The sequence below is a fragment of the Dermacentor andersoni genome, chromosome 5 (genome assembly GCF_023375885.2).
Source record: "Dermacentor andersoni chromosome 5, qqDerAnde1_hic_scaffold, whole genome shotgun sequence".
NCBI lineage: Eukaryota > Metazoa > Arthropoda > Arachnida > Ixodida > Ixodidae > Dermacentor > Dermacentor andersoni.
The window spans coordinates 43,677,094-43,704,937 of NC_092818.1; the positions used below are offsets into that span (position 1 = coordinate 43,677,094).

The 27,844-nt window shown below is 47.1% G+C and overlaps 1 protein-coding gene across 3 annotated transcripts in view; it reads right to left on the bottom strand.

The window, feature by feature from the left end:
• Positions 1 to 2,287: 2,287 nt before the first annotated feature.
• Positions 2,288 to 27,844, bottom strand: part of LOC126530011 (uncharacterized) — a 51,051-nt gene continuing 25,494 nt past the window's right edge. For all 3 annotated transcript variants that reach the window (XM_055070182.2, XM_072288164.1, XM_055070183.2), the window contains 3 exons: positions 24,217 to 24,633; positions 11,896 to 12,348; positions 2,288 to 8,813 (listed from right to left, as the gene is read on the bottom strand). In XM_055070182.2, the coding sequence (XP_054926157.2) occupies positions 8,526 to 8,813; positions 11,896 to 12,348; positions 24,217 to 24,633 (1,158 nt within the window). In that variant the 3' untranslated portion in view covers positions 2,288 to 8,525. The remainder of the gene's footprint in view (positions 8,814 to 11,895; positions 12,349 to 24,216; positions 24,634 to 27,844) is intronic.

Here is a 27,844-nt window from a genome sequence, read left to right on the forward strand (position 1 = left end):
TTAAGCATGTCTGGAAAAAAAAAAGTACAATTTCAATCTATTAGCAGCGCGGCAGGTGCCACTGGGATAGTGCGATGAGCGGCATTCAAGCACCCACAATCGCACAGAAGTCTGCCTGCTAGTCCATGTGAATGTGCTCACAATGGTTTAGGGTTATGAATTACGAATGGGAAGAAATATTGGGGCAGCGCATACAATTTTGTTTACTTTCAGGCTATGCAACGAGTAATCTCATGAAATGTGCGTGTTTGTCCACTGAAAATGTCACAACTTTATTGTCTGCAACATTTATGTTAGAGGGACACTAAAGGCAAATACTGAGTCGACGTGGACTGTTTAAATATCATTGCAGAAACCTTGCAACGCTTGTTTCATGCAAAGACTAAGTTTACGAGGAATTTGCATCTGAAGGGTCCGAATACTTTTTTTAAATTTCTAATCTACCGCCACAAAACCGGGGTAGTGGTGATGTTGCATACGCCATCACCACCCTTTGCTGCCATCGGTGAGTAAAACGGTACCCGTAAGACAGCGGTACCGAGCCAAGATTTGCCACTGCAACTATTTTTGGTTAAGGGGCGTAGACCCTTCGGGCATCCCACGACATCACATGGAAGTTGAATTCTCTGCTACTTGCAGTTTGTGCGAGTTTCGCGAGCCAGCAAAACCAGCGCAGCACTATGCAATAACGAAACTACTGGAACGTGAAAACGTGGGTGGTGCAGAGCTGGGCAAAAACGAAACCTTTCGACCACCCAAATCGTTGCCAAGGGAAGTTTCAACGAGTTCTTTTTTCTAAAGATGAAATAGAACTAGGCAAGTAGCATTTCATTCGGTCTTATAATACAAAGAACGATGTTTTTTGCAAGGAGTAGTTAAGTACTAGCGACAAAATTTAACTGAGGAGTGCGTTCATCATGGGGCAAGTGTTTGAATGTCCCGGGGGAGTCTCTAATCGTGTCCTGCATTTACCTCATTTTCTTGATTATTAAGGCTCTGTTCATGACAATATTGACACCTCAGAGATTCCCGAGCACTGATCTATCACTTTAGCTGGACTTAACATTAGCCTTTACTGTCCTTTTAATGTATGCATCTTGTGTCCTGTAATCTAAAGCTCTCAAATGATGACACGACACCACTTTGTTGACTGATGTCTAAGTCGGTGAAGAACTGCCATTTCGATAGGGTTGCCGAGCATAAGCAGAGTCATACTGCGAATATCTTCAGTTCAGTCAACTATTCCAAGTCACACCTTCACATCTCTTTTGCCTTGCCCATGAAAATGATCTACACTATCATTCAAGTGGTCCTTACCGTGCTCCAACTCAGTGGGATGCGAATGCGGAGCCCTGTTGAGATTGGAGCAAGAGAGAGCCTATTCCAGACGAGTGTTTAGCCACTCCCAGAGCACTCTGAGGAGCGAAGTATAAAATCTCAGTTTCACGCCCAGCTCGAAGGTTAAAACATTTCCAAGCATTGAGCTGGAGCATTGCGTTTTGAATGAACCAGGTGAGTGTGTTCCGAATGCTTGATTTTGACCAGCCAAATGTAAACTGCACTACAAGAGGGCTCTAGATTGCTCGAAGGCAACCAGTCGTACGTGCTCTTAAAGTGCACTATGAAGTTACACTACAGTGTAAAAAATGCCTCCTCATCAGGTCCCATAGGAAATTTTGGTTACACAATGCGAGTTGTATTGTGCCATCAAGGGAGTGTCCTATTGGAATACACATTCAAAGTGGTTCACTATTAGTGAAGATAGCAATTAAAATGTTGCGTTACCATCCTGTCAAGAGGCAAGCTTCGCTGACAAGAGCACTCTCTCCCTTTCCCTTGATTAGCGTCCACAAGTCATAGAGCAAGCAACATTCGTTCCCTGCCTGCTCCGACACCCGAGCTGAGGGACCATGTCACGAGACCTGCCGCCATTTTCTTTTTCTGCTATGTGGCGCATTTCCAGCGGTGCTTTTGTCTGTTCTGCACAGGATGATTTACCATTGTCATGTGCCATAACTGATAACGTTACAGGTGTTCAACGTGACACTGTCACCCATCTGGGAAGCAAGGCTCTCTCAAAGGGAGTACAGGATGCCACTTGAATTTTTTGACTGTTTTCACAACGTGTATCGGAGTGACCAGTCGCACAAAATATTGTTGTTACACAATCTACCCACCACACTTGTCCATCTGCAATGCTCAAACAGGGCGAGGGATCCATCAAGCTCAATTTCGGTTCCCTCGGTCACTGCTGCTTTGTGCAGTAAAATACAAGATCAAGACAAGATACTTCCACCCCTTTTATGTGTCAGTTAAACCAAGGGGCCACACGAGGACAGGTACAGTAATTTGCTCTTCATATATTTCCATACAGCAAAAAATGAATGATGTGCACAGAAAAAAAAATTGCTCCTGTTTGCAATTAATGTAAAACTGGTACAAGGGTAGGAAAAAAAGAGGAAAATGCAATGTGAGAAGCACACACAATGACAGGACCGATATAGACAATGAAATATGAAAAAGCTCGTGCAAGTATTACTGCTTGGAAATCAGTATTAAAACAGACACACGAAATTCATCATATTTTGTAATAAGGCACAAAATGACTTCTTGACACCATTTCTGATCAACTATATACATCGTAACTTTTAATCGGACAATGCAGAGCTGCTCGCAACGCTCGGTGAGCAAGTCCACAAGAAAGTGAGAGAGAGAGAGAAAAAGTGCAGAATTAAATCATGAAAATGCAAAGGAAAATGATGGCTTACTTCTCTCCTTTGTTATGACGTGAATCTAGCTGTGTGCACAAGCAGACAAGGGCACTGTGAAACAATTTGCAAGGCACTTGTTCTAAGGTCTTGGTAGAATGAAGAACGCATAGCCAACTAACTTGCTGGGAAACATCATAGATGTTCTACGATCCATTTTGAGCGCATTAGTACCATTCAGACGACGGCTTGGGGCAGAAGGTTAGAACAGTTGCTGTCTAAAACGTTCAAAGGGCACCTAAAGGGCTAATGGTGGAATGTAAAATTTGCCGGCGTTTGCCTGTTGTTGGCCGACCCGAGTGCAACAACACACAGATGACAACTGACCACCCAAGGCTGCTCATGAGTAACAGTTTATGAGGAAGCCCCAAGCATCAAGCCAAACTACAAATTTCACCATTCAAGTATGGTAGAATCTTGGTAAATGAAAACTACCTACACAGAATTGCTGGTTAAATGGAGAAACATGCTCTTAATTAATTGGCTTCATATTTAAACAATTTAAAAACACTTTCCTTAAGGAACCAAAATGTATACAACTCCCTATAAACGGAACCACAGAATCAGTATCTAAACGACTTTTTTTCCAAGGAGAACCAGGATCTGAAATGTTTTTGCAACGTCTGTCTTCTGTGAAGAAAGTTACTCTTAAAATGTGGCAGCATAAAATGTTGAATGCCATACATCTTGTCATTTTCCAATTTTTTTTTAGCTAGCTGCTACATTCGCTTCTAATACTCGACGTTTCTGACAACAGCATTAAGAGGGCTTCAGATCTATCTCGGTAAACGGAACTCGCGTTTAGCGGAACATGTCTCTTCGGTACCTGGAGGTGCCATTTAACAAGTTTCTGCTGGATTCAATAGGAAACCCAGAAAGTATGTGAACCCTTAAATGGTCTCAATAATGAACTCTGTCGCATACGATTGAGGAACTTAAGCTCCAGTGACTGGTTAGAGCCGAACTGTTATTCGCACCATTGATTATTTAATGGATGAGGACCTGAAATGCCGAGTCCACAACTGTGTGGCCTCACAACAATGCATATAGCAATTTTCCATACCGTACCTGCTACAGCATCAACATCGGGCAGCTAACACATTCTGCATGGCTTTAGACTTCACCATATCCCATAATTCAAAGTTTTCCCGGAAATACTTATTGACAGACACAAGTGCATGTACAAAGTAGTGTAAAATGATGTAATCTGCTCTAAGCACCATCAGCTGCTGTTTACAGAGCTGTGGTACCAGCATGTATCGCGGTTACAGAACTTTAAAAACCTGCTGTTTCATTCAAAACTAAAATGTCCCAAATTGTTGTGGCATTCTGCACACATATATAGTCACTGCAATTAGACATCATTTCCCAATGAATGTATTTATTTCATTTCTCTCGCAATTCAGCGTGAAAGTCATAGTCGAACCTGAGCTGAAGCTTCCTCTTACACTGCAGACAGAAAATAAGGCACGGTCTGACTTCTTAACGCTTTTGTATGATGCTTTATATAAGGCTACGTGTGGCAACATTGGACAAATGCAGAGGCTGATGCATCCCCTGAAGTGACCCACTGATATTCCGTTACGTAAAGACTGATGGACAGTGTCAGTTGGAGCCATCTAGGGGTTGACTGTACAAGATGGGCAAAAGCCATCGTAAAATTTTTTTTTCAGCTTAAAATACCGATGCGCATCTCGTGCTGCCCGACAACAATGTAATGTATATAAAATCTTTAACAATGATCAACACAACTAACTGCTAATCACAAGTTTGTCGCATCAGGTGAAAGGTACTGTCGACTGCCTTGCAGAAGCTGATAAAAACACGAGGCAGTAATGGGAAAAATGAAAAAACTAAAAATTAGCAATATGGATACAACAGAAATGTGCTGCTCGAATGGTACAAAGCAAGTATCTACTTTTCCTCGCCCTGAAATCAATATTCATATTGTTAATCTGCTCAAGAAAACTCTCGTGTGAACAGTGCTCCCAGTCTGCAGTGGTTATTTTCAGCAGAGGATGTTAGCTGTGAAGCACCACTCCACACTTATCAGTGATTAGGTGATAACCACATGTCATTTCAACACTGTAAAACAATGTATGCATGTTACAGAAGTCTCAACAATTAGGATATGAGCGAAAACCTACAGCACTTCTTTTAGTGCTTGACTTGCTAGGAGATGCTGACAAATTATTTACCTCATAGTACTCTGTTTGCTGTCAGCAATCACAGAACACAGGCTGTGAAAGTTTGGCCACCGCTCTGAGCCAAATCGTCTTACAGTATTGTCCTCTTAAAGGGCCCCTCACCAGGTCTGGCCATATTGTGCTGACAAGGGCATAGCGTACATTGCATGACAACAATCGTGCCTGCACAGTATTACATTGCTACGTCTGAAATCTCAATCCAAATGCTGTTTCCCTCTTCACTCGCTGCCGCCACACTCCAAGCCAGACAGTGACGTAATCGTGTCCATGCGCCTACATAATCATGTCTGCAGTGTGATGTCGCTTGTGGGGACACGTGACTTCGAGAATTATTGAAGACAACATGTGTTATCTGTGCGATCTGTTGCTTGAATTGACGAATTGAAGTTTAGAGAAATAATAAAACACGCAAACAGAATGTCTGCGAGTTTTTTGTTTTACTTCACACAGAAGCGAGAGCTGTGCTTCTGCTTCGTCTGCTTGTTCCCATGGTCGTGCGGTCACACATACAGGTACTGAAACTATGCTATTTTCTACAGTGTTTCAGTGCTTGATCATGCTCTGCGATCCGCTTGTTCTGCCTCAGTATTCGTGTGTAGCAGAATGTAGCAGAATGTAGCAGAAATGTGTAGCTGAGGGAAAAAAGTGAGGAGAAAAATTGAAGGCGGGGCCTGAAGACGCGATCCTCGAGGTCCGGTATGGGAGAATGCAGGGAAGGCTAGACGGGGCGAGTGGAGAGAGTGTCTTGCTTGGCAGTGAAGCCTGCCTGCTGAAATCATGGTTTCGCGGCACTGAAATATTTCTATCTTGGCTATTAATGAGCCGATGTGAAAAATTTTTTCGGCAGAACGCTCCCTAGAGGACACGTAATAATTTCCAGCATATAACAAGAATTTGATATGGGGCCTGGTGAGGGGCCCTTTAAGCAGACCACCTAGACAAAATTGCGCAACTAACCAGAGCTGGTATCTGACACGAAGGCCTGTGCATTACATTTTTACACATATACAACTTTCTAATGTCACACCAGCCACATTTCTTAGATAATTCAGAAATATTAGTTTTTGTGGCTCACTTCTTAAACTATAAGTGTATCATACTGTATGACAGGCATGAGATGCAAAGGCAATAATGGCTGCTGCTGCACCAATCATAAGAGTGCGATAAAACAGTGAAAGCCTCAAGAATTTCGAAATACAATCTAACAAGTAACTTTAATCTTGAACTTCATATAGGAGTAAACACTGCTCCTTGTGTGCAAGACTTCATTAGTATTCAAGTGCGCACAGCAACTTAAACTTCGCATGAGAACCTGCAGGTGAATATTTTATCAGCAGATGTATGTGGTAGGTGTAGCACCGGCTACTTTTCCCCTTCAAAGTTGAAAAAAGAATGTTAAAGCTACTTAGGGTCAAATACTGGCCTTTGCAGGTTTCTATGTTCTTTTTGCACTAACCTCCAATATGAAGAGCAGGCCTTGTGCAAAGCTAAATTAGTAAATTACTGAAGCTATTGTAAGACTTCATTAAACAACTACACTTTAAACCAGAAATTGGTAGCATACATAATACAAAAATTTTGCTTGTTTTATGTAAATTTTTTTCGCACTAGTAGTAGTTGACAATTGGTTCCCTTAGGTTTACTTGTTCGCTGCTCTGAGTCATGGCTGTGCAATGCTCAGCTTCCAGTCTTCAAGCAGTGCTTTGCCCCAGAAATAAGCAGGCCTGCTTTTCCTTGAGCACGTGACATTTGGCTAGACTGAAAGCGAAGAGTAAGTGATATGCTTGTAGTCATCAAGGACAAAAGCTGTCTAGAACATTACCAGCAATCTTAAATCTCCAAATTTTTATTAGCTTCCACTACTAGCTGTGACCCTACTCCAGTTTCAATGTTAGCCATTACCAAAAGGAAAAGATGCCGTTAATCTCACGACTTCAAGGAAAGACAAGTGCTATGCACTGCACCCCCTCCCCCTTCCTGTCTTTAGGAAGGAACGCTAAAATGCACTCTACTACAATTGTGGCATGGAAACACAATGAATGACTTCCTTTTACAACTTTCACTACCTCGCATGTGAAAAAAAAAAAGTCTGAATGAGGAAAAACATGACAAACACTGAAGCACCGTAACGGTAAGGCACAAGTTTGGGCATCTTAATTTCACTAACATGGGCACATCTAGCACTTTCTTCTTGCATTAATATTCCATGTCTCAATAACTGGCACATCACATTACCTGTCAAGTCGGGCTTTCCCTACACTGCCGACAAAGAAACCATCACATAGAGCCCTCATACTATGTGGGCCGATGTTCTCACACTTAATGTTGTGCAAAAGTTGCCTTACAACAAAACTGCTACAAACACTTAAAACACACAGAGTGCATCATGTAACTCGCGCTCCTCTTGCAAAGCGGCGAAAAAACCGATAGACTTGGAGACGCCTTGCTTTCTCCAGTAACCCTCTCCTACAACTTCTGCTACAGGTCTGGGAATGTGCCACAAGAGTCAAAAACATCAAATGGGAGAGAAAGCAGTTTTTTTTCGTACGATTTGGGCTACCAGGCCGGTGTAGATTGTGCGTGCCCATGATCGTGACAATCTTCATGTTGGTAGACCAGACTCTCCCTCCCCCTAGAATACACAGACGCACCTACAGGACTCACGACAAAACCCAGCACATTTCCAACTGCCTGCTGCTCTGTTCATGCCCAGCTAAGCATGGGCATTGTGCAATGCAGTACAAAAGAATGATACAGAGTGAAGACAAAGAGTACACGGTGTGCAAAGCACAGGAGAGGTTAAGTGAGGGTGCAAAGAAGCAAATGCGCTTTGTGGCATCGTAGTGTGTGCTATGAGCTTTCTGTTCAACTTGACATCAACGTTTACCTTCTGCCGACGGCTTTCTTGTGACTTCACGACCTTATGGGCACTCACCAAGTTAGTTATGCGAGCAGCCAGAAACTGCCACTATACTGTCCACGAAAAAAAAAAAAAAAAAAAACAGCTAATGCAAGGCCCAACCTGCTTCCAGGCATTGCTCCTGTTCTTTATCTGTCTTTCTTTCTTTCTTTTGCTCCAAAAACTATTGTCATTTACTGAGCTAATAAACAGGCATAAGATGTGTTTACGACTAGAGCGAATGCAGTATGCAGGACTAACAACACTGGTCATGCGTATTTATGTGAAAGCAGGAAAAGCTGTTCTGTTTAGCTACAAGTGTCCCTTGAAAATCTTTGCAACCATGAAACGTGTTTGCACCATGTGTAACAAGACCGCTGACATTATGCTTTTCCAAGTTCCAAGGGCTTTCACTACCAAGAACGTATTTAACTGACTGCTACTGTCTGCAGTAGGAGTCAACTAAATAGTAATGTTGCACAGCATTAACATATTGTGGTCCCTTCCGTTATGATAGCACGTGGAAATCAAACAAGCTCAGCCCAGACAACCCATGCGAGTGCCACCCAATTACAATTAGAAGACAATTCGTTTGCTTCTGTGCACCCTCAGTTAGTCGAAACGAGATGGGGGAAGGACGACAATGAGAAGCTAGGACTTTGCGAGACGCAACACGTGTAGAATGACCTCGTCGACAGTCTGGTTATTGAGCAGAGTCTTGACAGCATTGTCGTCAATGACCACTGTGAAGAGCAGCTTGGAGTTCTCACGCAGCCGGTCCATGTAGTTGTAGTCGTCAGGACTGGCCGGGCTGTGGCCGCAGCGACGGATGACCGCTTCGAGTAGTTCGTCCACGGGCTTGTCCGGGTACCCAAAGCCCTTCAGCGTTGGCTCATCAACGAGCAGGCCCAGCAGCTCGCGGATGCTCTCGCAAAGAGCCTGTGGAAAAAAATAAAACGAGCATAAGCAGGGCTACGCATGGTAAATGAGCAAAAAGGATGGGAGAACTCTAAGGGCTCGGTTGCTTGGCAGTTTTGATGACTTGAGATAGTATATGAGGGCTCGCTGGCTAGCTGCCTGCTCCTAAGCTCACGTGCTAGCATGCGACAGCTGTGGTTAAAAGGGCATTCCACATCTGCTGCGTTGGCCACGAGTGTCACTGGCTAACATTGTCAGGGCCAAGCCTGTACACAAACGCCCAAGAAAGTGGCTGGAGTGATAGCGCCGCGGTAGCTTAACAGGTAGACTACCACACGCGTAATGCAGCGATGTGGGTTTTGTCGAACAAATGATCTTTTTGTCCACTTTCGTTTTCCTTTGCTCTATTATTTACAGATTTCGAATAAACCTAAACATTACCTTCCCTTATGCTTTCTCTAGATTTGTCATTTTGTATGAACATTGTAAATGAGTGACAGAGAGTGCTTTATTCAAACGCAGAGAGCTTTGCCAGTTTAGCAGTATTAGCTTTGAGCACTTGGACTGTTTGCATTTATTGTCGAGAAAGTATGTCTCGCTTCATTGATACACGAAAATCGCAACCGTATTCCGCTGGTTGTTGAAGATAGAGGGACAGCGCTAAAGGAACCTTAAGTAGACAATTCGTGAACACTGACGTCTTTCCTATTTCTCAAAATCTGAATTCGTGCTAGGTAAGTGTGTGCCAAGCTGTTCCCTCTGTATGATGTTGAAGACGGGCAATCAATACTTAAAAAAGAAAGGAGAGTATTCATCTACAAGTTACTCTGCAAGGGCGGAGGAAAGAAATGGCTGTGGCTTAGCTAAGGTTAAGCCCAGGATGCGAAGCATACTAGCCTTTATTTTAGTTGTTGAACCACTGTTTAGCCTGGTGAACTGCTGTTGCTTGGCTATATTTGGTTCGGCTAGACGAAGAAACAACTCATGCGTTACTCTGCTTCGCCTTCAAGAGTGGAACGCGACAGCGTTCCCGTCGACCCGCCAAGGGGTGTAAGACAATGGGCTACGGCGCAGCGACTACGCGCCCCGCATTGGACGCGGTGAGCGTCGAGCAACGCAGCGTTCGGCGCGGCAACGAAATGTGCGCCTGAGCCTTAGAAACAGCTCGTTTCTAAGGCAACACCGCATTCACTAGAGGCGCTTTTGTACCGCTTTGAAGCATCGTACTCGTGGCTCAGTGGTAGCGTCTCCGTCTCACCCTCCGGAGACCCTGGTTCGATTCCCACCCAGCCCATCTTGCAAGAGTTGAGCCAAAGCCACCTAGAAACAAGCGCGGCTGCTTATATACCGCCGCGACGCCGCGAGCGACGGCGCGAGTTGGAGCCCCGTTTCTCCTCTGTCGTGACGTCACGGTGTCCCGTGGTATGGCATGGGGTCACTAAAGGTCATTGAAGGCGACACCGCCGCGCCTGAGGAGCTGGGTTGAGCTCTAGTAATATGCTTCGCATAAAACAGCATATAAGATGGAAATAAAGAGAACAACAACAACAACAACAAAAAAAAAACCTCAGTGCCTTTCCACTCTGTGAAGAAGGATGACCAGCGAAGCTGTGTATGCGGGCCCCTCAATGACGAATTGAACCTCCGCTGCGGGTCGGCCTGGCATTGCACTATCTTCGGGATCGGCCCACTTATGGGGAGTGCTTAACGCTTGCTTCACCTCCACCGCAGGTGGGGCCGGTACTGCACTATATTTGGGATTGGACCACGTATGGAGAGTGCTTAACGCCTGTTTCACCTCTGCTGCGGGTCGGTCCGGCATTGCGCTATCTTCAGGATCGACTCACGTATGGGGAGTTTTTTTGCTTACGACACGAAAATTTCCTTGGAGGGTAGAGGTACATAGCTTTGCTGTAAAAAGGGGGAGACAGCCGACAGCATAATATTTTTAATATCACTTTTGGCATTTGGAGTGGTGAACTTGTGCCATCACTTTTGTCACCTTCAGTTTGTCTTGACATCGTGATTACACTACACACTTTTTGTAGAATGTAGGAGTCCAAATTAGAGGTAGTTTTGAAATAGAGCCAAATGAATCAAAGTAAGCACACAAGAAATTGACGGCTGAATGTTATATTGATGGAGAGTGCCGAGGACCTGATCTGTGCTCGTTTGGCCCCCTGAGGGTCAAAGGGCCTTGACAAGAGTGTTGACATATTCCTCTGGTGCTGTCAACATCCAATTTTTCAGACTCCCTAAGGGCTTCAAATGCCTCAGAAAAAATGGATACATGCATTTCTCTGCCCCCAAGGGCTCAAACAGCCACAGGCATGTCCAAAATAGCTCTGAAGGCCTGCCGGTACACTTTGTACAGGTGCTCGTGGAAAATTTGACAACATGTAACTGCGCGCACATGCACTTGCCTTTGGCATAGACGTTCCGTGGCATGATTTTCTAGCAATCTCTTTCATGCTATTTCTTTTTATGCTTCTCACACTTCGTCGGTGATCAGAGTATTCCCCACACGAATTATCAACAGTATCAGCCGGCCACGAACGGTGGATAATAATAGTGACATATCATTGAGCGGAAGGCATCACTACAAAATTGAGGTCCACGTCTCAGCCTTTGTCATGCTGTCGCTACAGACAGATGAAAGTACAGTCAATGCATGTACCGAATTCTCATTGGGGACTACAAGATTGACTAGGCTTTGCAAGTTTCGGTATCGTAGAGCCGTTGGCGACATGGCCGACAGCCACGCAGGCAACATCTCAAAATGAAAATATAGGTAATTCTGACGACTTGGTGGCCAAATTAGCACACGGTTGTGCAGTCGGAGGATGAATTATTGCACGACGCGCTGTAGGGTGTCAGAAATTTCAGTCATCCTTAATGCCTATGAGGCCAGTGGCGGTGCCACGGGCTAGCCGAATTATCGGTCGGTGACTGTAGTCATTTCTAAGAGGATTTCTAGCGACTTCTATGGCCACTGCCACTTAGCCTTCTGGTGAGTGTGTGACTGTCTGCAAAGTGAACAATCCAGAACGGCGATTGAAATACGGATGAAAAGTCCAACCAAAGTGAGGGCACACACTCGCACCTGTTCCGACAGGATCCGGGCCACAGTGCCTGCCTGGGCACCCAGCTTGATGCCGCTATCCGTGTTGGCCGTGCCTCCCGGAGTGGCGACGGGGGTCGGGGCAAAGCGGTCGTCCTCCTCGTCGAGCAGGATGCGGTCGAGCAGGTCGCGGTGGCGCTTGCGCATGTGTCGCATGAGGCAATCCTTGCGAATGAAGGCGCGGCCGCACTCGTGGCACGACCGGGGCTCTTCCTTGGTGTGGGTCACCATGTGGATCTTGAGCGAGGGCTTGATGGCAAAGCGCTTGTGGCACGTTGGGCACTGGAATGGCTTCTCGCCCGTGTGCAGGACCGAATGACGGTTCAGGTCCTCACGCCGCGTGAATCCCTTGCCACAGTCCTCGCAGACGTGCGGCTTTTCCTTTAGGTGCAGGTACTTCATGTGCAGGTCTAGCCGGGCCTTGCGGTTGAAAACCTGCGTGTAAAGTAGGAAAATGTGGCCATGAGCATACGTACTGTGTTTTATCGACAGCTCATCTTTGTACAGTCACTGTCATACTTAATCCAAACGTGTCTGAAGCGCCGCTTTGCCTCTTCCGTGGAGGCTGCTGGAAATCCCTGGTTGGAGCACTTATAAATACCCGAACAAGGAATTTTTGTGGCACAATAGTTATTCGAATCTAGGCCGAGAGTTCTTTTTTTCAAATAATCATATGCCAAACTCTAGGGCAGGCTTAGATTCAAAGATTTTAACAAACGTGCCAGTCTGCAATTGAAAATGATAAATATGGTGCGTAGCTAGCACCATCTAGAAAAGTCATCTAGCATCACAACCGCTACTAGCCGTGCCAGTAGCCAACTAAAGTACACAAGTGATGTCGCCATTTTGAGCTGTGTCGTATGGGTGTGCAGCGTGGCGTTATCGTAATGGCACCAAACAGGCAATACCACTATAGTGTTGCTTTCAAACGAAAAGTTGTGCTAGCCGCAGAGGCATCGTCAAATGTTCAAGCCAGGCGGGACTTCACCATTGATGAGAAAAACATCCGTCATTGGAGGAGGCAACGGGAGACGCTTTTTGTGTGAGCCGCAAACGAGGAGATGACAGTAATAAGGACGATAAGCGCGCGATAACCGAGAGGAGCTGTTCACCGAGATCGCGCCGCATTTCAACGCGTACGAGCCGTGCCGCACGGACGCAAGCTTGCGCGCATCTGCAAGTGTACGAGCATGCGAATGAGGCTAGCAGCGATGACGACGTAGAGTGAGCTCGGCATGTTCATATTAAATAAATGCCGTTTTCATTTTGTGAACGCTGTCCTCATTTGTTTGTTCGGCTTACATTCGAGGCGAGTTTTTAAATTTTTTCGGGCTTCGGACAGTTGGCAGTCTGCTTAGAATCGGGGCCGGCCTAGATTCGACTAAGTACGGCATGTTCTATACCATAGCAATCAAGAACGTTCTAGTTCTACCGAATGGCTACACCAATTATCGGTCATTTTCCTTTTCATACGATGCAGCCGAGTTGTGCAAGACATTAATGACAGACCAAACAGAGCAACAATAATTTGTCAGTTACAAAACTAACCTTCACTCTTTCATGCTTGCATTACTCAATGAATGAAGAAGCAATTGATTTATACGGTCGCAAACATTCACTTTTCTTTCATTCACATACTCAATGTGTTTGTATATAAAACCATATAGTCTAGGGACTCTTCTTAAGACTCCTACGTGAGCTATGAGGTCCCACCTTTATACGTACTTGTAACTTGACTGAATTTCATTTTCCTTGGTGCCTATTCTGCTGCTCTGGTCATCTGCTATACCCTTTACGTGACCTGCCCAACAAGCACACTTATTTCTCTGTGATCCACTGTTTCTCTGTAATCCAACTTGTCTTCCTGTAACATCACATCCACCATTTACACTTCATTGCTGACTGTTCGGTCTTAATAGGGAGTTTTAGCACGTCTGGTATTCCTGGAAGCACAAGCCATTCGGGTGAATTCCCAAGTGAGCGGAGGCGCAAAAATGAGCGATGTCGGGAGCCTACATGCAAGCGCTGTTCTCATGTGGTGACAACAGCAAAATTCTGACAGTCATTTACTGCCAAATTTGGTGAGTACACTATATCTAAAATTAACATGTACCGAACTTAACGTTCTAAACATACTTTCAAAAGAGCTCACTATATCTGAACAAAAATTAAATGGCATATTTATGCCATTATTACACATTATACCATCTTGCGCTTTGTTTCTGAATGATTATTTACTGAATGAGTACAGAATTTTGTGTTTCTTGAGCTAAGCTGAAAGATGGTGCTTGGGTGGAGCAACCTCCAGCAAGTTCGTGGTTGCCATATTTTTGACATCAAGCGCTCGTTGTTCAGTCTGAGAAGTCGAACGAGACATTGTACAGCGTCTGAAGTTTTGGTTGCCGTCCTACATTATTTCTGTGGAGTTGATGGCAACGCTGGGGGAATTTCAAATACTGCATTTACTCGAATCTAACACACACTTTTTCCCAGATAAAACGGGTCCAAAAATTGCATGCCGTTAGGACCGAGTACGACCCGAAATATACGTTACCATATTGCCATCAGCATTTCAAAATGGCTGCCTCGTACGCGCTTTGAGCCTAGCTGCCATAGCTTTCTCCTTCTGCTGTAGTACACGTGCTTAGATTAGTCTACCATTCGTCTTCCCGTCTTCTGTGTTTGCTCCATCAGTGTGGAAGTGCCGATTGCGAAGACATGCCGAGCTGATCATGATGCCACATTAAAAAAGAAAGTGATCATGTGTGCGGACACCAACAGAAATTGGCCAGCAACACGGAAGTTGAGTTCCCGAAACTTTTATGACAGACCGGCGCGAACAGATGGGGAGGCTTACTCCGGCAGCTGCTGCGTATGGCGCAGCCATGTGGACCATATTTTGAAAGCGATCTATGGCGGGGACAGAGCCTACGCATCGAGACACACCGAGGGCAGATAGCTTCATGTGCGCTGTGTTCTTGTCACTTCGTGTTGAAGCAAGAGGCAGCACCAAGGTCAATTCGCTCGCTCCTGCTACTGCACTTCCTTACTACAACGCTCTGATAGTGAGTTTTTGCAGTCATCGAGCGAGACATGTTCATGTTTGCTTATGTGCATGACACCATGCTTGTTAGTTTAGTTCGTAAGTGAATGTTTACTAGTTTATACAGCCAATAAAACTACTATCCTTACTTCGTATAGCTGTCTACTAATTTGATATCGCAATCGATGCTTCACCTTTTGGGTGAAACTGCAACTTTTTTTTTATTAATCGCAACTTTAGTGCACTGGAAGTAATGTTTGCTTTTCGAAACGAGAGAAAGTTACCGTATTTATTCGCGTATAACCCGCACCAAAATGTGAAAAAACGCGTTTAAAAAGTGGGGGTGCGGGTTATCTGCGAATTTTTTCCTTGGGAGGGGGGGGGGGGGGGGGGTCGGCTTCACCGCAATGTGCGGCGGCCTCCCCGTGTAGTCCGCCATCCCCATCGTCATCGACGCTTGTCAAGCCGATGAAGGGCCAACGAAAGGCCAGCATTGTTGAGCCTCGCGTTAGGCGCTGTTTAGTGTACTTACCCCAGTTTGCACTGTTTGCCTGCTTTGTTTTGGCATCATGAGTGCGACTCGACGGCAGTGTTTCACAGCGAAAGAGAAGCTAAAGATTATAGCCGCTGCCGAAGAAATCGGCAACAGAGCTGCTGCAAGACAGCATGACGTCGACGAGTCGTGCATTCGCGACTGGAGGAAGAAAAAAGAGAGTCTCGAAGCAACGAACCGGGACAGGCGAGCGTTTCGGGGTCCGAAGACTGGCGCGTACCCCCACCTCGAGACGCAGCTTGCGAAGTTCATTGAGGAGCGGAGAAGTCGTGGCCACGCTGTTTCGACTGAGATGGCGCAAATGGAAGCCCTGAAGTTGGCCCGGGAATTGAACATTCCACGTGAGTTTCGTGCAAGCCGTGGATGGCTTCAGCGCTTCATGCGAAGACATGGATTTTCTATGCGGCGGCGAACAACCATGTGCCAGCGGCTTCCTGAAGCCTACGAGGAAAAGTTGTTGAACTTTCAACGATATGTGATCGCACTTCGGAAGGAGCACAGCTATTTGCTGTCTCAGGTGGGAAATGCTGATCAAACACCTGTGTACTTTGAGATGCCGATGGACACGACCATGGAAAAAAAGGGCTCCAAATCAGTCAGCGTGCTGACCGGCGGAAATGCCAAGCTGCGCTGCACAGTCATGCTATGCGCTTTGGCTGACGGCACGAAACTGCGCCCGTATGTCATTTTCAAACGCAAGACGCTACCTAGCATTCCACTGCCCCCAGGAATCGTTGTGCGTGCGGAAGAAAATTCGTGGATGAACAGTGGCCTAGTCGGTGACTGGCTTCGAGTAATCTGGGAGCGAAGACCAGGTGCCTTGCTGGCACGCCGGTCGATGCTCGTACTAGATTCCTTCAGAGGCCACTGCACTGATGCGGTGAAGGCTCGCCTTGCCGAGACCAGCACCGACCTCGTCATAATACCTGGCGGCATGACGTCCATGCTACAGCCACTCGACGTGTGCCTGAACAAGCCGTTCAAGGCACACGTGAAGCGGCTGTATGCCCAGTGGATGGCCGACGGCATTTACGCCCTCACACCGACGGGACGCGTGCGAAGGCCTGATATTCCATTGCTGTGCCAGTGGATCGTGGATGCGTGGAAAGCGATACCGGCCGATTTGGTGCGGAAAAGCTTTAAAAAATGTGCGATCAGTAATAGTTTGGATGGTTCCGAGGACGACTACGTCTTTGAGAGTGGCGATGAAGCCTCGGATGGCAGTAGTGAGAGCGGCGACGATTAAGAATCGGATAACCAGTGACGTGGTGGCGGTCGTTTGAATAAATGTTCTGAAAACGAAATGATCACTGAGTGTGAGTTGCATCTTTCTAGCGCTCATTTTTTTTTTTCAGGTAAACGTGCGGGTTATACGCGAGTTTTTTTTTTTTTTTTCCGCCGAGTTCAAAGTTAGGGGTGCGGGTTATACGCAGGGGCGGGTTATACGCGGGTAAATACGGTATTTCTGTATGGAAGCATGATGTGCGCGGTACTGTAAAGGCTTTTTTTTTTTTTTTGGTCATGGAAAACGGGTGCACATTGCAATTGAGGGGGGCACATTAGAACCAAGGAAATGTGGTAATCGGCCAGACCTGAAAATTTAGTCTGCTATTTCTTTTTTCCAGTGTTACTTTGTCTGCTTCATGCAAAGACCGCAGACACTTGACAAAAATCTTTAAAGCCTTAAAGCCTTAAAGATTTAAAGCCTTTAAAACAGATGCAAATATCCCGGTCGCAAGCTTCAATTATTAGTTCTCAGATATGTGCAGCTGCTTGTTCTACGTGTTTTGCACGCATGCAGCCTTTGAAAAATGTTCTTGTGGTTGATGTGCGACACCGTTTACAGTGTGGATATTCGAGACTCTGGCAACTTGCGCTATGAGTGGTCTATGCTGTAATGATTATCCTGCAAAAGCAGCACATTCAAGCTGCCTGTTACTCAGGGGAGTTGTGTAGATAGCTCTCACAACTGGCAGTACTTCCTGCATGGAAGTTGAGTTTGCTACCGATAAGGCAATATATTTTGCTTCAGCTTCAAACTACGTTTTTTTTTATTTCTTTACCCAAATGTAGAGGAATGTAGCATTAAGCAGCAAGATAGATAAGCAGGCTAGTTAGCTGACATTCATTGTGTCTCTGTGGTCTTTTCGTTGCACTAATGAAGCGCACGTGACAAATACAGCGTAACTTCAAGGTCTTTTACGAGGCCAGACATCGTCATTGCAGGGTGCTTTTGCAATGGCAGTAGGTGCGACAATCTCTGAGGAAAATGCACATAATTTAGGTTATGGAGTGTCTGCAGTCTACCATGGTGGAGTATAGGCAATGGGAGAGGCATAGGAATAAAGCTTCCAGCTCACATGGCAGGTGTTTATACCTTTAAAACATTGCGAACAAAGAGCAACACCAAGAAGACATGTACCATTTAGCTCAATTCAATTTATTTCAAAGGTGTTTATAGCCAAGTCAAGTTTTGGGAGTCAATAGGCTCCTTTTCAAGAAAGCGGGATTATTTGCTGCCCGCACTCCATCCTTTGAAAAATAGTGCCCTTGCACACACAGCCAAAATCACCAAAAGTGGGGGAAAAAAAAAAGAGAAAGATAGTGCACAGCACAAACTGGCCGTATTAATAGGAGATTAGAAGATGAATTTGGATGGCCTCTTGCACAAAGTACCCCCTCAACAACACTCCACAATATGCGGAAGCATGAGACCAACAAGAAAGGCTGAAAAAAAAAGAAAGTTACATTCTGTGGTCAAACATGCTAATAATGAGGCATGCCATATAGGGGGACAATGAATTTATTTTCACCACCTGGAATTCTTTAATGTGCAGCTAAATTTAGGTACTTAAGCATTATTGCATTTCGCCTCTAATGAAATGCACCCGCCACGACCAGCATCAAACACTAGGAAAGGCTGAATTGCCTTAATAGACATGACTATGACTTGCAGCTCAGTAACAGAAACCTCCTCCCCTCAGGAGGGTGCGAGAAGTTCCATCGCAACAATGCGCATGGCAAAGCTGAAAGTGCGAACGTGAATATTGTTACGTAGGAAGACGCAGACGAAAAGCTATATGCAAGGGAATACACCGCACTTGGCCAAGAGGCAACAGCCTGCGCTATCCTCTAATCATTGTTGTCGTCTTCACACTGCTCGCCTCGTCGTGATCGCAAATACTGTTCCGTAGCACTACTCCCGGCGGCAAAAGCGCCGTCCAAGAGCGACTAAAGGCCGGACTCGGAAGCAGTGTAGTAGGTCTTGAGCTTACTGATGTGCACGACATCACTAGGTGCCAGAGGAGAGGACGAGGTTGAACCGACAGGAGCAATTTCGTATGTCACATGTGTCAGCTGGCGCAGCATGCGGTAGGGCCCTGTGTATCGTGAAAGGAGCTTCTCTGAAAGTCCGACGTGACGAGAGGGCAACCACAGGAACACGAGCGCACCAGGTGAAAACTGTACGTCACGGTAGCGGGCGTTGTACTGACACTGCCGAGTGGTTTGTGAGGCCGTCAGTCGAGTACGGGCAAGCTGGCGTGCATGGTCGGCGAGGGCGATGGTGTTGCGCGCATAGTCGCTTGTTGAGATCGCAGCAACAGGAAGTGCCGTGTCTAGGGGCAAGGTTGGTTTACGACCGTACAGTAGATAAAATGGAGAAAATCCGGCGGTGTCGTGCCGAGAAAAATTATACGCAAACGTGAAAGGGCAACGTGCCAGTCGTGGTGGTCCTTGGAAATGTACTTGGACAGCATATCGGTAAGAGTACGGTTTAACCGTTCTGTCAGGCCATTGGTTTGCGGATGGTATGAGGTAGTCAGCTTGTGTTGAGTGGAACAGGAACGCACAATGTCGGCGATAACTTTTGAGAGGAAGTTGCGACCACGGTCAGTAAGCAGCTGTCGCGGGGCACCATGAAGTAAGATAATGTTACGCAAGAGAAAGTTCGCGACGTCAGTGGCGCAACTGGTAGGGAGAGCACGCGTGATAGCGTAATCAGTTGCGACGGCTACCCATTTGTTCCCAGAGGATGACGTGGGAAAGGGACCGAGGAGGTCTAATCCAACACGAAAGAACGGTTCCACAGGGACGGTGATCGGCTGGAGATGACCGGCAGGTAGCACCTGAGGTGTTTTCCAACGCTGGCAGGGATCACAGGCAGCAACATAGCGTCGGACGGGGCGAGCGAGACCAGGCCAATAGAAGCGGCGGCAGACACGGTCGTACGTGCAGGTTACCCCAAGATGTCCTGCAGTGGGTGCGTCATGCATCTTAAAGAGTACAGTCTGTAGTAGACGTTTTGGCACGACAAGATCAGATCCGTCAGGGAGGATGTTCCTTTGATACAGAATGGCGCCCTGGAGGACATATCGGCGAACGGATGTGTCGGTAGGTGTAGAGCGCAGACGCTCGATGAGTGCTCGCAGCGATAGGCCTCGGTACTGCTCATCAGCGATGTTAGTGAAGACAGAGAAAGAGAAAGCGCCGTTGGCGGTACCACTGTCGGTGTCGTCAGGCTCGTCTACCGGGTAGCGAGACGGGTAGTGAGCGTCCTTGTGTAGTCGCCCAGATTTATAGGTGACAGGGAACGAATATTCTTGGAGGCGTAAGGCCCAGCGACCATGTCTTCCTGTAAAATCTTTCAGTGAGCATAACCAGCAAAGCGTGTGATGGTCTGTGACAACAGAAAAGGGTCGGCCACATAAGTATGGGCGGAACTTCGCAACCGCCCAAACTAGGGCCAGACACTCACGCTCAGTGATGGAATAGTTGCGCTCCGAGGATGAGAGGAGCCTGCAGGCGTAAGCGATAACACGGTCGGTGCAGCGCTGGTGTTGTGCCAGTACTGCGACCCAGCACCTCCACCAGATATGTTACGTAGGAAGACGCAGACGAATAGCTATATACAAGTATATTTACAAAGGAATACGCCGCACTTGGCCAAGAGGCAACAGCCCGTGTTATCCTCTAATTGTTGTCGTCGTCTTCTCACTGCTCGCCTCTTCGTCATTGCAAGTACTGTTCCGTAGCAATATGTAGGACTCGGATGGAAACAGAGACAGGATCCTCTGGTGCATGTGCAATGTGCTACACTTTTAGAGAGAACGCTGTACTAAGCAACTCACTAGCTGCGGGTACTGGCTGAAGTTATTGGTACCTTCGGTTGACGACACTCGTGATGTTATCAGTGCACTCGTGTGCTGTCGCATGTTCGTCTGGGTGCCACGCCTGTGGTGGAGCACATTCGGCTGGGGCGAGCACCACACGCGTTCGCACCACATCGCAGAGAACGGCGGTGAAGCGCGATATGATCCTGTCGGGCAGCGTTCGCCTGCAGACAACAAATAGGGGGTCGTTCTGTTCAGGCTCCATTTCGTAGCAGACGGCTAAGATGGAAGCCGTGTCTCTGTGTGTGCTGCACAAAAGTGCTTTTGCTGCTAGAATCCAGTAGCTCATCGGTCAGCGAAGACGACGAAATTGATCGTCGTCGCTACCCTAGAGCAGCGACGAGAAGAAATGTCAAAGGTCGCCGAGGTTCCGGCATCCTAAGTACCGTATTTACTCGCATAATGATTGCACTTTCTTGTAAAAAAAATTGATGCAAATTCAGGGGTGCGATCGTTACGCGGTTTAATTGCCCGCGAAAAGAAAAACTAAATATTTTTCAGCCCGCATTTGCTGAGGGATGACAATCGGTCAACAAGCAGGCGACTACCGCTGAACAGTGCGGGACACCAAAACAAATATGGTGGCCGGCGGATCAAGCTGAACGCGATTTTTTTTCTTCTCACGAGTACATTACGCGCATCGAAACAGTTTCTTCCATATCAGTAATGAATAATATCGTAAATATCGGCAAGTTTGCAACAATAACGTAGCCATGTCCACTTTGAGGGGACAGAAACAGAGGTGGGCATAGAAACACATGGCGGGCATGCTGCGGAAACTGTGGCCATTTGTCTTCACTACTATCGTAATATGGCACGTTTCCGCTAAGGGTGGGCGAATATCTTAGCTGTGTTACAAGCATCGGCGTATGAATAGGGTACACTGCTAACGTATCAGTGTAAATGTGGTCACTATTGTTGTCGCTCTCGATTTGTTGCGTGCCCACGAGTGCAGACGACAAGAATTGAAAAGCACCTTTTTTGTTGCTGTTGTTGACCAAAACCATTTGGAAGCCTACAAATAGTAAAGCCAAGGTAAATTGGTAGTAGCTTTTTTTTCATGGAAGTGCGAAAAGTGATGAAAGGAATGAAATGGAGCATCTGCTTAAGAATGTTTGGTGCGAGCAGACCGCTTGGTATGTCTTCAAGTCGTTCGCGTGGCATTCGACAGAGGGTAAGCGCGATCATTAGCTAGACTTGGCACACGACATATCGCTGTGACAAGTTTGGGGTGCGGTCATTACACGGGAAAGAAAAAAAATTTTTTGACAACAAAATTCAGGGGTGTGATCATTAGGCGAGTAAATATGGTAGTAGAGGAGGCGTGAAGCTGCACCATTAGGTTGTGCGTTTGATACAGCAACTTTTGTATTTCCGTCGTTTCTTTTCAATCTTGAAGGCAGTTTCGGCTAAGTCAGAGTACGTGCAATGTGCTGCCAGAGCAGTTCGCAGCCTGAAATATTCCAGTACCTTAAGAATCATTCGTCATTACGCATTCTAAACATTTCTTATCAATAAACAACTTGACCTTGTTCACGTTGCTGAGAATCATGGCAAGTGCAAGTGACAAGTGGCTTCAGCTAAGCTGTCGTCTGCCGAGTTTCGAATTCCGCACGTCTTTCGCAGAACGTGCTACAGTTGCAAACTCGCGTTTGGTGGCTCATACATTTGCCTGGCAGGTAGTAAAACGCGAAACTCGGGCAGTGTTCGATGTAAATTCTGCTGCACTGGCACTGTGCCGGGGTGGCTCAGCTGAAGGTACCACATGTCTATGCACTGCGGCATAGGAAGCTGCCAGCAACCACCGAACACAAGTGGCTTGCTACAGGTCAACTTACCAGAGAAGAATTCGCACGCGCTCTGCACTGATGTGTTCGTTTTCAACAGTGGACTACAGTGAAACCTCGTTAAACCGTAGTTGGCCAGAGCTCGGAAAAAGTATGTACTAAACGGTAGTACTGTTTAACCGAATAGCATGAGATCACCCACTTACCTGTCGAAAACGGAACTCAGAGAGAGTGCGATGAAAGGGGAAAAGACATGCAGTATTTATTCACTTCGCGCGACAAAAGTGTTATTTTCGCTTGATGCCGCAGCGGCCTAGAACGACGACGACAGCGGCCTCAAACTTACTGAAGCTGTGTGACAGCTTTTCAGCCAGCCCCGTCTTCTCGGCAAACACTCGCATGGCAGATTCCTCGTTGGCGTTACATATTCTCCGTGCACGTGCGCAGTAGTGCTGCAGAAGTCCCAGGGGTGCCTTTTTCATTTCCAGATGCCGGAGTTAAGAATACTTTTGATATGGAATAGAATTACGTTATCGCGTCCCTGTTCTCGTCGCAACAATTTCATTCATGAGGCTGACGTAATGCGCAGCTTGTGCCATTGTCGGGCTTGAATCGCCCGTGCTGTCGCTTTCCGTGTCGTCCTCACCACTGTTGATAGTCGACACTTCGGCAAAAACACAGGCAACGATGGCGAAAAGTTGAACCTCGTAGCCGACATGTCTTCGCAGTTGCAGCAGCGCTGCCGAGCAACTTCTTAGCATTCCAAATGCCACACACTGTAGCCAGCAGCAGATTCCTGTTGCATGCCAGCGCCGACTTCTTTGTGTCACGTTCGACAGCACGGACGATGTCTACTTTTTCTTCTATGCTGAGCACCCGGTGTCTTTTTTATCCGAGCTTAGGAACGACCAGAGTCCTGGCTTGCACGACACCATAACGCTCTCTGGCACGGCCATAGAGAAAGCACGGCGTCGAAATGATGTTGATGTTGATGTGGCTTCGCACAAATGCACAGGGCGCTCGGAGGCCGTTGTTCCGATCTCTGAGGCTTGTTGTTCTGCTAGGCCGCCCGATGGAGACGGCTCACCGCCGTGTTTGCGCGACGAAAAGTTGAAACGCTACGTTTTAACCGATGTGTACGCAATAAGATGGTACGGTTTATGCGGATACAAAACACATTATGCTCAATGGCCGCTAAGTCGGGGATTTGACTTTACTACTTTTAAAACGAAACTACTGTCTAAGCGGGTACGGTTTAACGAGGTTTTACTATACTAACACATCTTGAAAAAAGCACAAAACAAAAAGAAAAGCAGTTTTATCTATATGTTCAAAAATGTAGTGGTTGCCGTAGGGCACCAGGCAACAGATTGTCCTAGAATGCATACAACGCCGTGCTTTGACTGGAGGGAAGCTGCTATCAGTTTTGGCACAATACGATCTGCCATCCGTGCAGTCCGAAGGGCCCTACTCTTGCGCAACAGGCTAGCACTCTAATTTACTGTAATAGTTTCACGGGGCGACAGAGACAAGGCAGCCTGCCTGTTCCAGAACTCACAACTCTCTCTAACTGGGTATACATATCCATCAAATGCACTGTGCACGTTCCCATAGGATATGGGCACCATGGAACAGTGGGGCACTTCCCACTGCACTGACGCCCTGTCATCGACTATGGTACACGAGACACTGACCAAAGCACTCGCCGGCGAAAGGTGAAACAACACGTGCACTGGCAAAGCTCCTCACCTTGTCACAGACGGTGCACTTGAAGCCGTTCATGCCCGTGTGATGGAACAGGTGCGCCTTGAGTCCGCCACCCTGGATGAACTCCTTGCCACAGTATGGACACTTGTGCGGTCGGATTCCCGTGTGGATACGCGTGTGGCGGTTGAGCGTCCCCTTGAGTGAAAATCGCATGCCGCACTCGGCACAGGCATACGGCTTCTCTCCCGTGTGGATGCGCCGGTGCTTGTTGAGCGCCGTGACCGACGGGAAACCCTTGTTGCAGAAGTCGCAGGGGAACGGCCGCTCGCCGGTGTGCACGCGGATGTGGATCTTGAGCAGCGAGATGCCGTGGAAGGTCTTGCCGCAGTGGTCGCACTTGTACTTCTTCCGCCGTGTCACCTCACCGGCATGTGCCCGCAGGTGCTCCCGAAGGTTATCCTGGGAGAAGGCACACGTGTATCAAGCCTGTTTCGCACTCGGCAATTTTCTTGCACAGCGGTTTCAGAGCCACATCAACGGCACGTGCAGACTTCACCTTTGAGCTTTGCATGCACTAACTGCACCAACTACGGTTTTGACATTTGCAAGCACCTAGTGGAAGAGTCACTGCGTGGTTTATTCAGTACACTATGTTATTATTGTAGCCTTATTAACTACTGCTATCCTTGAGAAGAAAAGTGTACAAACATTGTGTTCTACCAGTACCAAGACATGGGGTGGAAAGATGGAGTTTAACAAAAAGCTTGAGAAGAAGTTAAGACCACACAAAGAGCAATGGCACAAAGAATGTTAGGCATAATGTTAAGAGACCGGTAGCAGTGTGGATTACAGAGCCAACAGGGGTAGACGATACTCTAGCTAACATTAAGAGAAAAAAATGGAGGAAAAAATGGATGTGGGCAGGTGATGTAATAAGTAGGACAGATAACCGGTAGTCTGTTAGAGCTACAGAATGGGTGCCAAGGAAAGGGAAGTAAGTACAGCAGAGGATGGCAGAGAATCAGGTGGTGTGATGAAACTAAGAAATTTGCTGGCATAACTCTGAATCAGCTGGAGCGAGACAGGGGTAACTGGAAATCATTGGGAGAGGCCTTCATCCTGGAGTGGATGTAAAAATAGGCTGATGATGATTAAGTACACATTGGTTGAAAGCAAGGCAGAACAAATTAGGAACAGTTCCCGTAAAACCTCACGATTTGTGTGACAAGCTATGTTCTTGCTGGTTCCCCATTCACGCCGCACAAGTGATTTAAATAGCAGAGTTCAACACTTCAAAACATTGAAAAATCGCATGCACAGACTGAAACAACAGCAATGCTGCATGTGCAAAAGAACAAGCAAAACTGCACCACGTGAGAAGTGCTTAACTGCTATCACTGTGCGAAGACAAGACAAAGAACAAACGCAGCCTTGCAATTTCTCTATGCGCACTGCTTTCTCACAATGACCATTCATCAACATACCAGCAGCTAATTTAGCATTAAAAGCAAAGAATGCTAGAGTTAGATGCCAGACTACTAAGTTTATAAAGAGAGTCATCCCATAATGTCAAGAAGAAAGATGGGAGGAATTCCCAAAATGCCTGGCTAACAATCGAGTTTGCAAACTGGGCATGGTGTTGTTTCTAACAGACCAGAAATATTAGGGGTTGTTATCACTGCAAGTTGGACAACTAGACAAAAAGAATGTGCCTGACTAACTCTCCACACATTCTAAGGTATTGACGAGTAGCTTTGATTGCACATTTCCAGCTGCATTTTCACTTTTGTGCAACCTGGCTTTCAGTGTACTGTCATGCACATTCAGTCAAAGTTTCAGGGGTGTTCTCGCTAGGTCGGCAGTGATTCAGCCCATTTGCATTGCCCTATGTCATGCACTTACAGAGCAGCCTTGCTGCTAACATATATATTGTTACGGGTGGCATAGCGAGTTGTATAGTCCGTAGCGGAAGAAGGAAGAAGCGTGCGTCTATTTACAGATGGCTTTTTAATGGCTGGGCCAACAAGCGTAGAGCAGCGATAAAAAACTACCCTCTTCCTCGTCGTCTCTCAGGCCACCATCAAAGACCTCTTCTTCACACATTACCGACTGTGACATCACCCCCGTCGGAAAAAGCACCTTATTGGTGCGGCTCATCTGTCCGAGAAAGGTAAGGTTTGAGACGGCTGACGTGGATGATGTCAGAGAGAGGTGAAGGCACCGTGGCATCCAGCGGAGACACTTCATATGTGACAGGGGTCACCTGGCGAAGGATGCGGTAAGGGCCATAGTATCGCGAGAGGAATTTCTCCGAAAGACCAACACGCCGAGTTAGATACCAAACTAGCACAAGAGCACCTGGTTCGTAATGCACGTCGTGATGGCGCTGGTCGTAACGGCACTTCTGGCGTGTCTGTGAAGCAGAAAGACGAATGCGGGCAATCTGGCGTGCTTGGGTCGCTGTGGTTATGACATCCCGAGTGTACTCTGTCGGCGAGTCGAGCGTGGTCAAGAGGAGTGCCTCGAAAGGCAAAGTTGGCTCACGGCCGAAGAGGAGGTAGAAGGGGGAATAGCCAGCTGTGTCGTGGCGTGAGGAATTGTAGGCGAACGTGACAAATGGTAGAGCAATGTCCCAGTCGCGATGATTGGAGGAAACATACATTGCTAGCATGTCAGTTAATGTGCGGTTCAGGCGTTCGGTAAGACTGTTAGTTTGAGGATGGTAAGCGGTAGTAAGTTTGTGTTTAGTAGCACATGATCGAAGTAGGTCGTCTATGACTTTGGAAAGAAAGTATCCGCCGCGATCGGTGAGAAGTTGACGAGGTGCACCGTGGTGCAAGATAACGTCATGAAGCAAGAAATCAGCGACGTCTGTAGCGCAGCTGGTCGGTAGGGCTCTAGTAATGGCATAGCGAGTTGTATAGTCCGTAGCGACGGCAATCCACCTATTTCCGTCATTCGGTATAGGGAATGGTCCGAGAAGATCAACGCCAACGCGAAAAAAAGGGTCGGCCGGTATATCCAAAGGCTGCAGCAGTCCGGCAGGAGGCACAGCTGGTCTTTTCCGGCGTTGACACGGCTCACACGCGGCAACATAGCGCCGAACGGAGCGGTTGAGACGGGGCCAGAAAAACCGTCGCCGAATTCGGTCATAGGTCCGCGTAACGCCAAGGTGTCCAGCGGTGGGAACGTCGTGCGGTTGCTGCAGTACAGTCTGTCGCAGATGAGACGGAATGACGGTTAGGAGCTCGGGCCCGTCGGGGTGCATGTTGCGGCGATACAGGATGCCATTTTGTAGCATGAACATGTGAAGGGATGGGTCAGACGGATAAGAGAGCAGGCGTTCAATAATGGGGCGTAACGACTCATCGCGTCGTTGTTCAGCGCCAATGTCTTGCAAGGCAGAGAGCGAAAGAACGCAGATCGGTGCGACATCCACTAAGCCGTCCGGTACATCGACAGGATGACGAGACAGGCAGTCGGCGTCCTGATGTAGACGACCCAACTTGTAGACCGCAGTGTATGTGTATTCCTGCAGCCGTAGGGCCCAGCGACCGAGGCGTTCGGTGGGATCCTTAAGGGAGGAAAGCCAACAAAGGGCGTGGTGGTCGGTTGTAACTGTAAATGGCCGACCATATATATAGGGTCTGAACTTGCCCACCACCCAAAT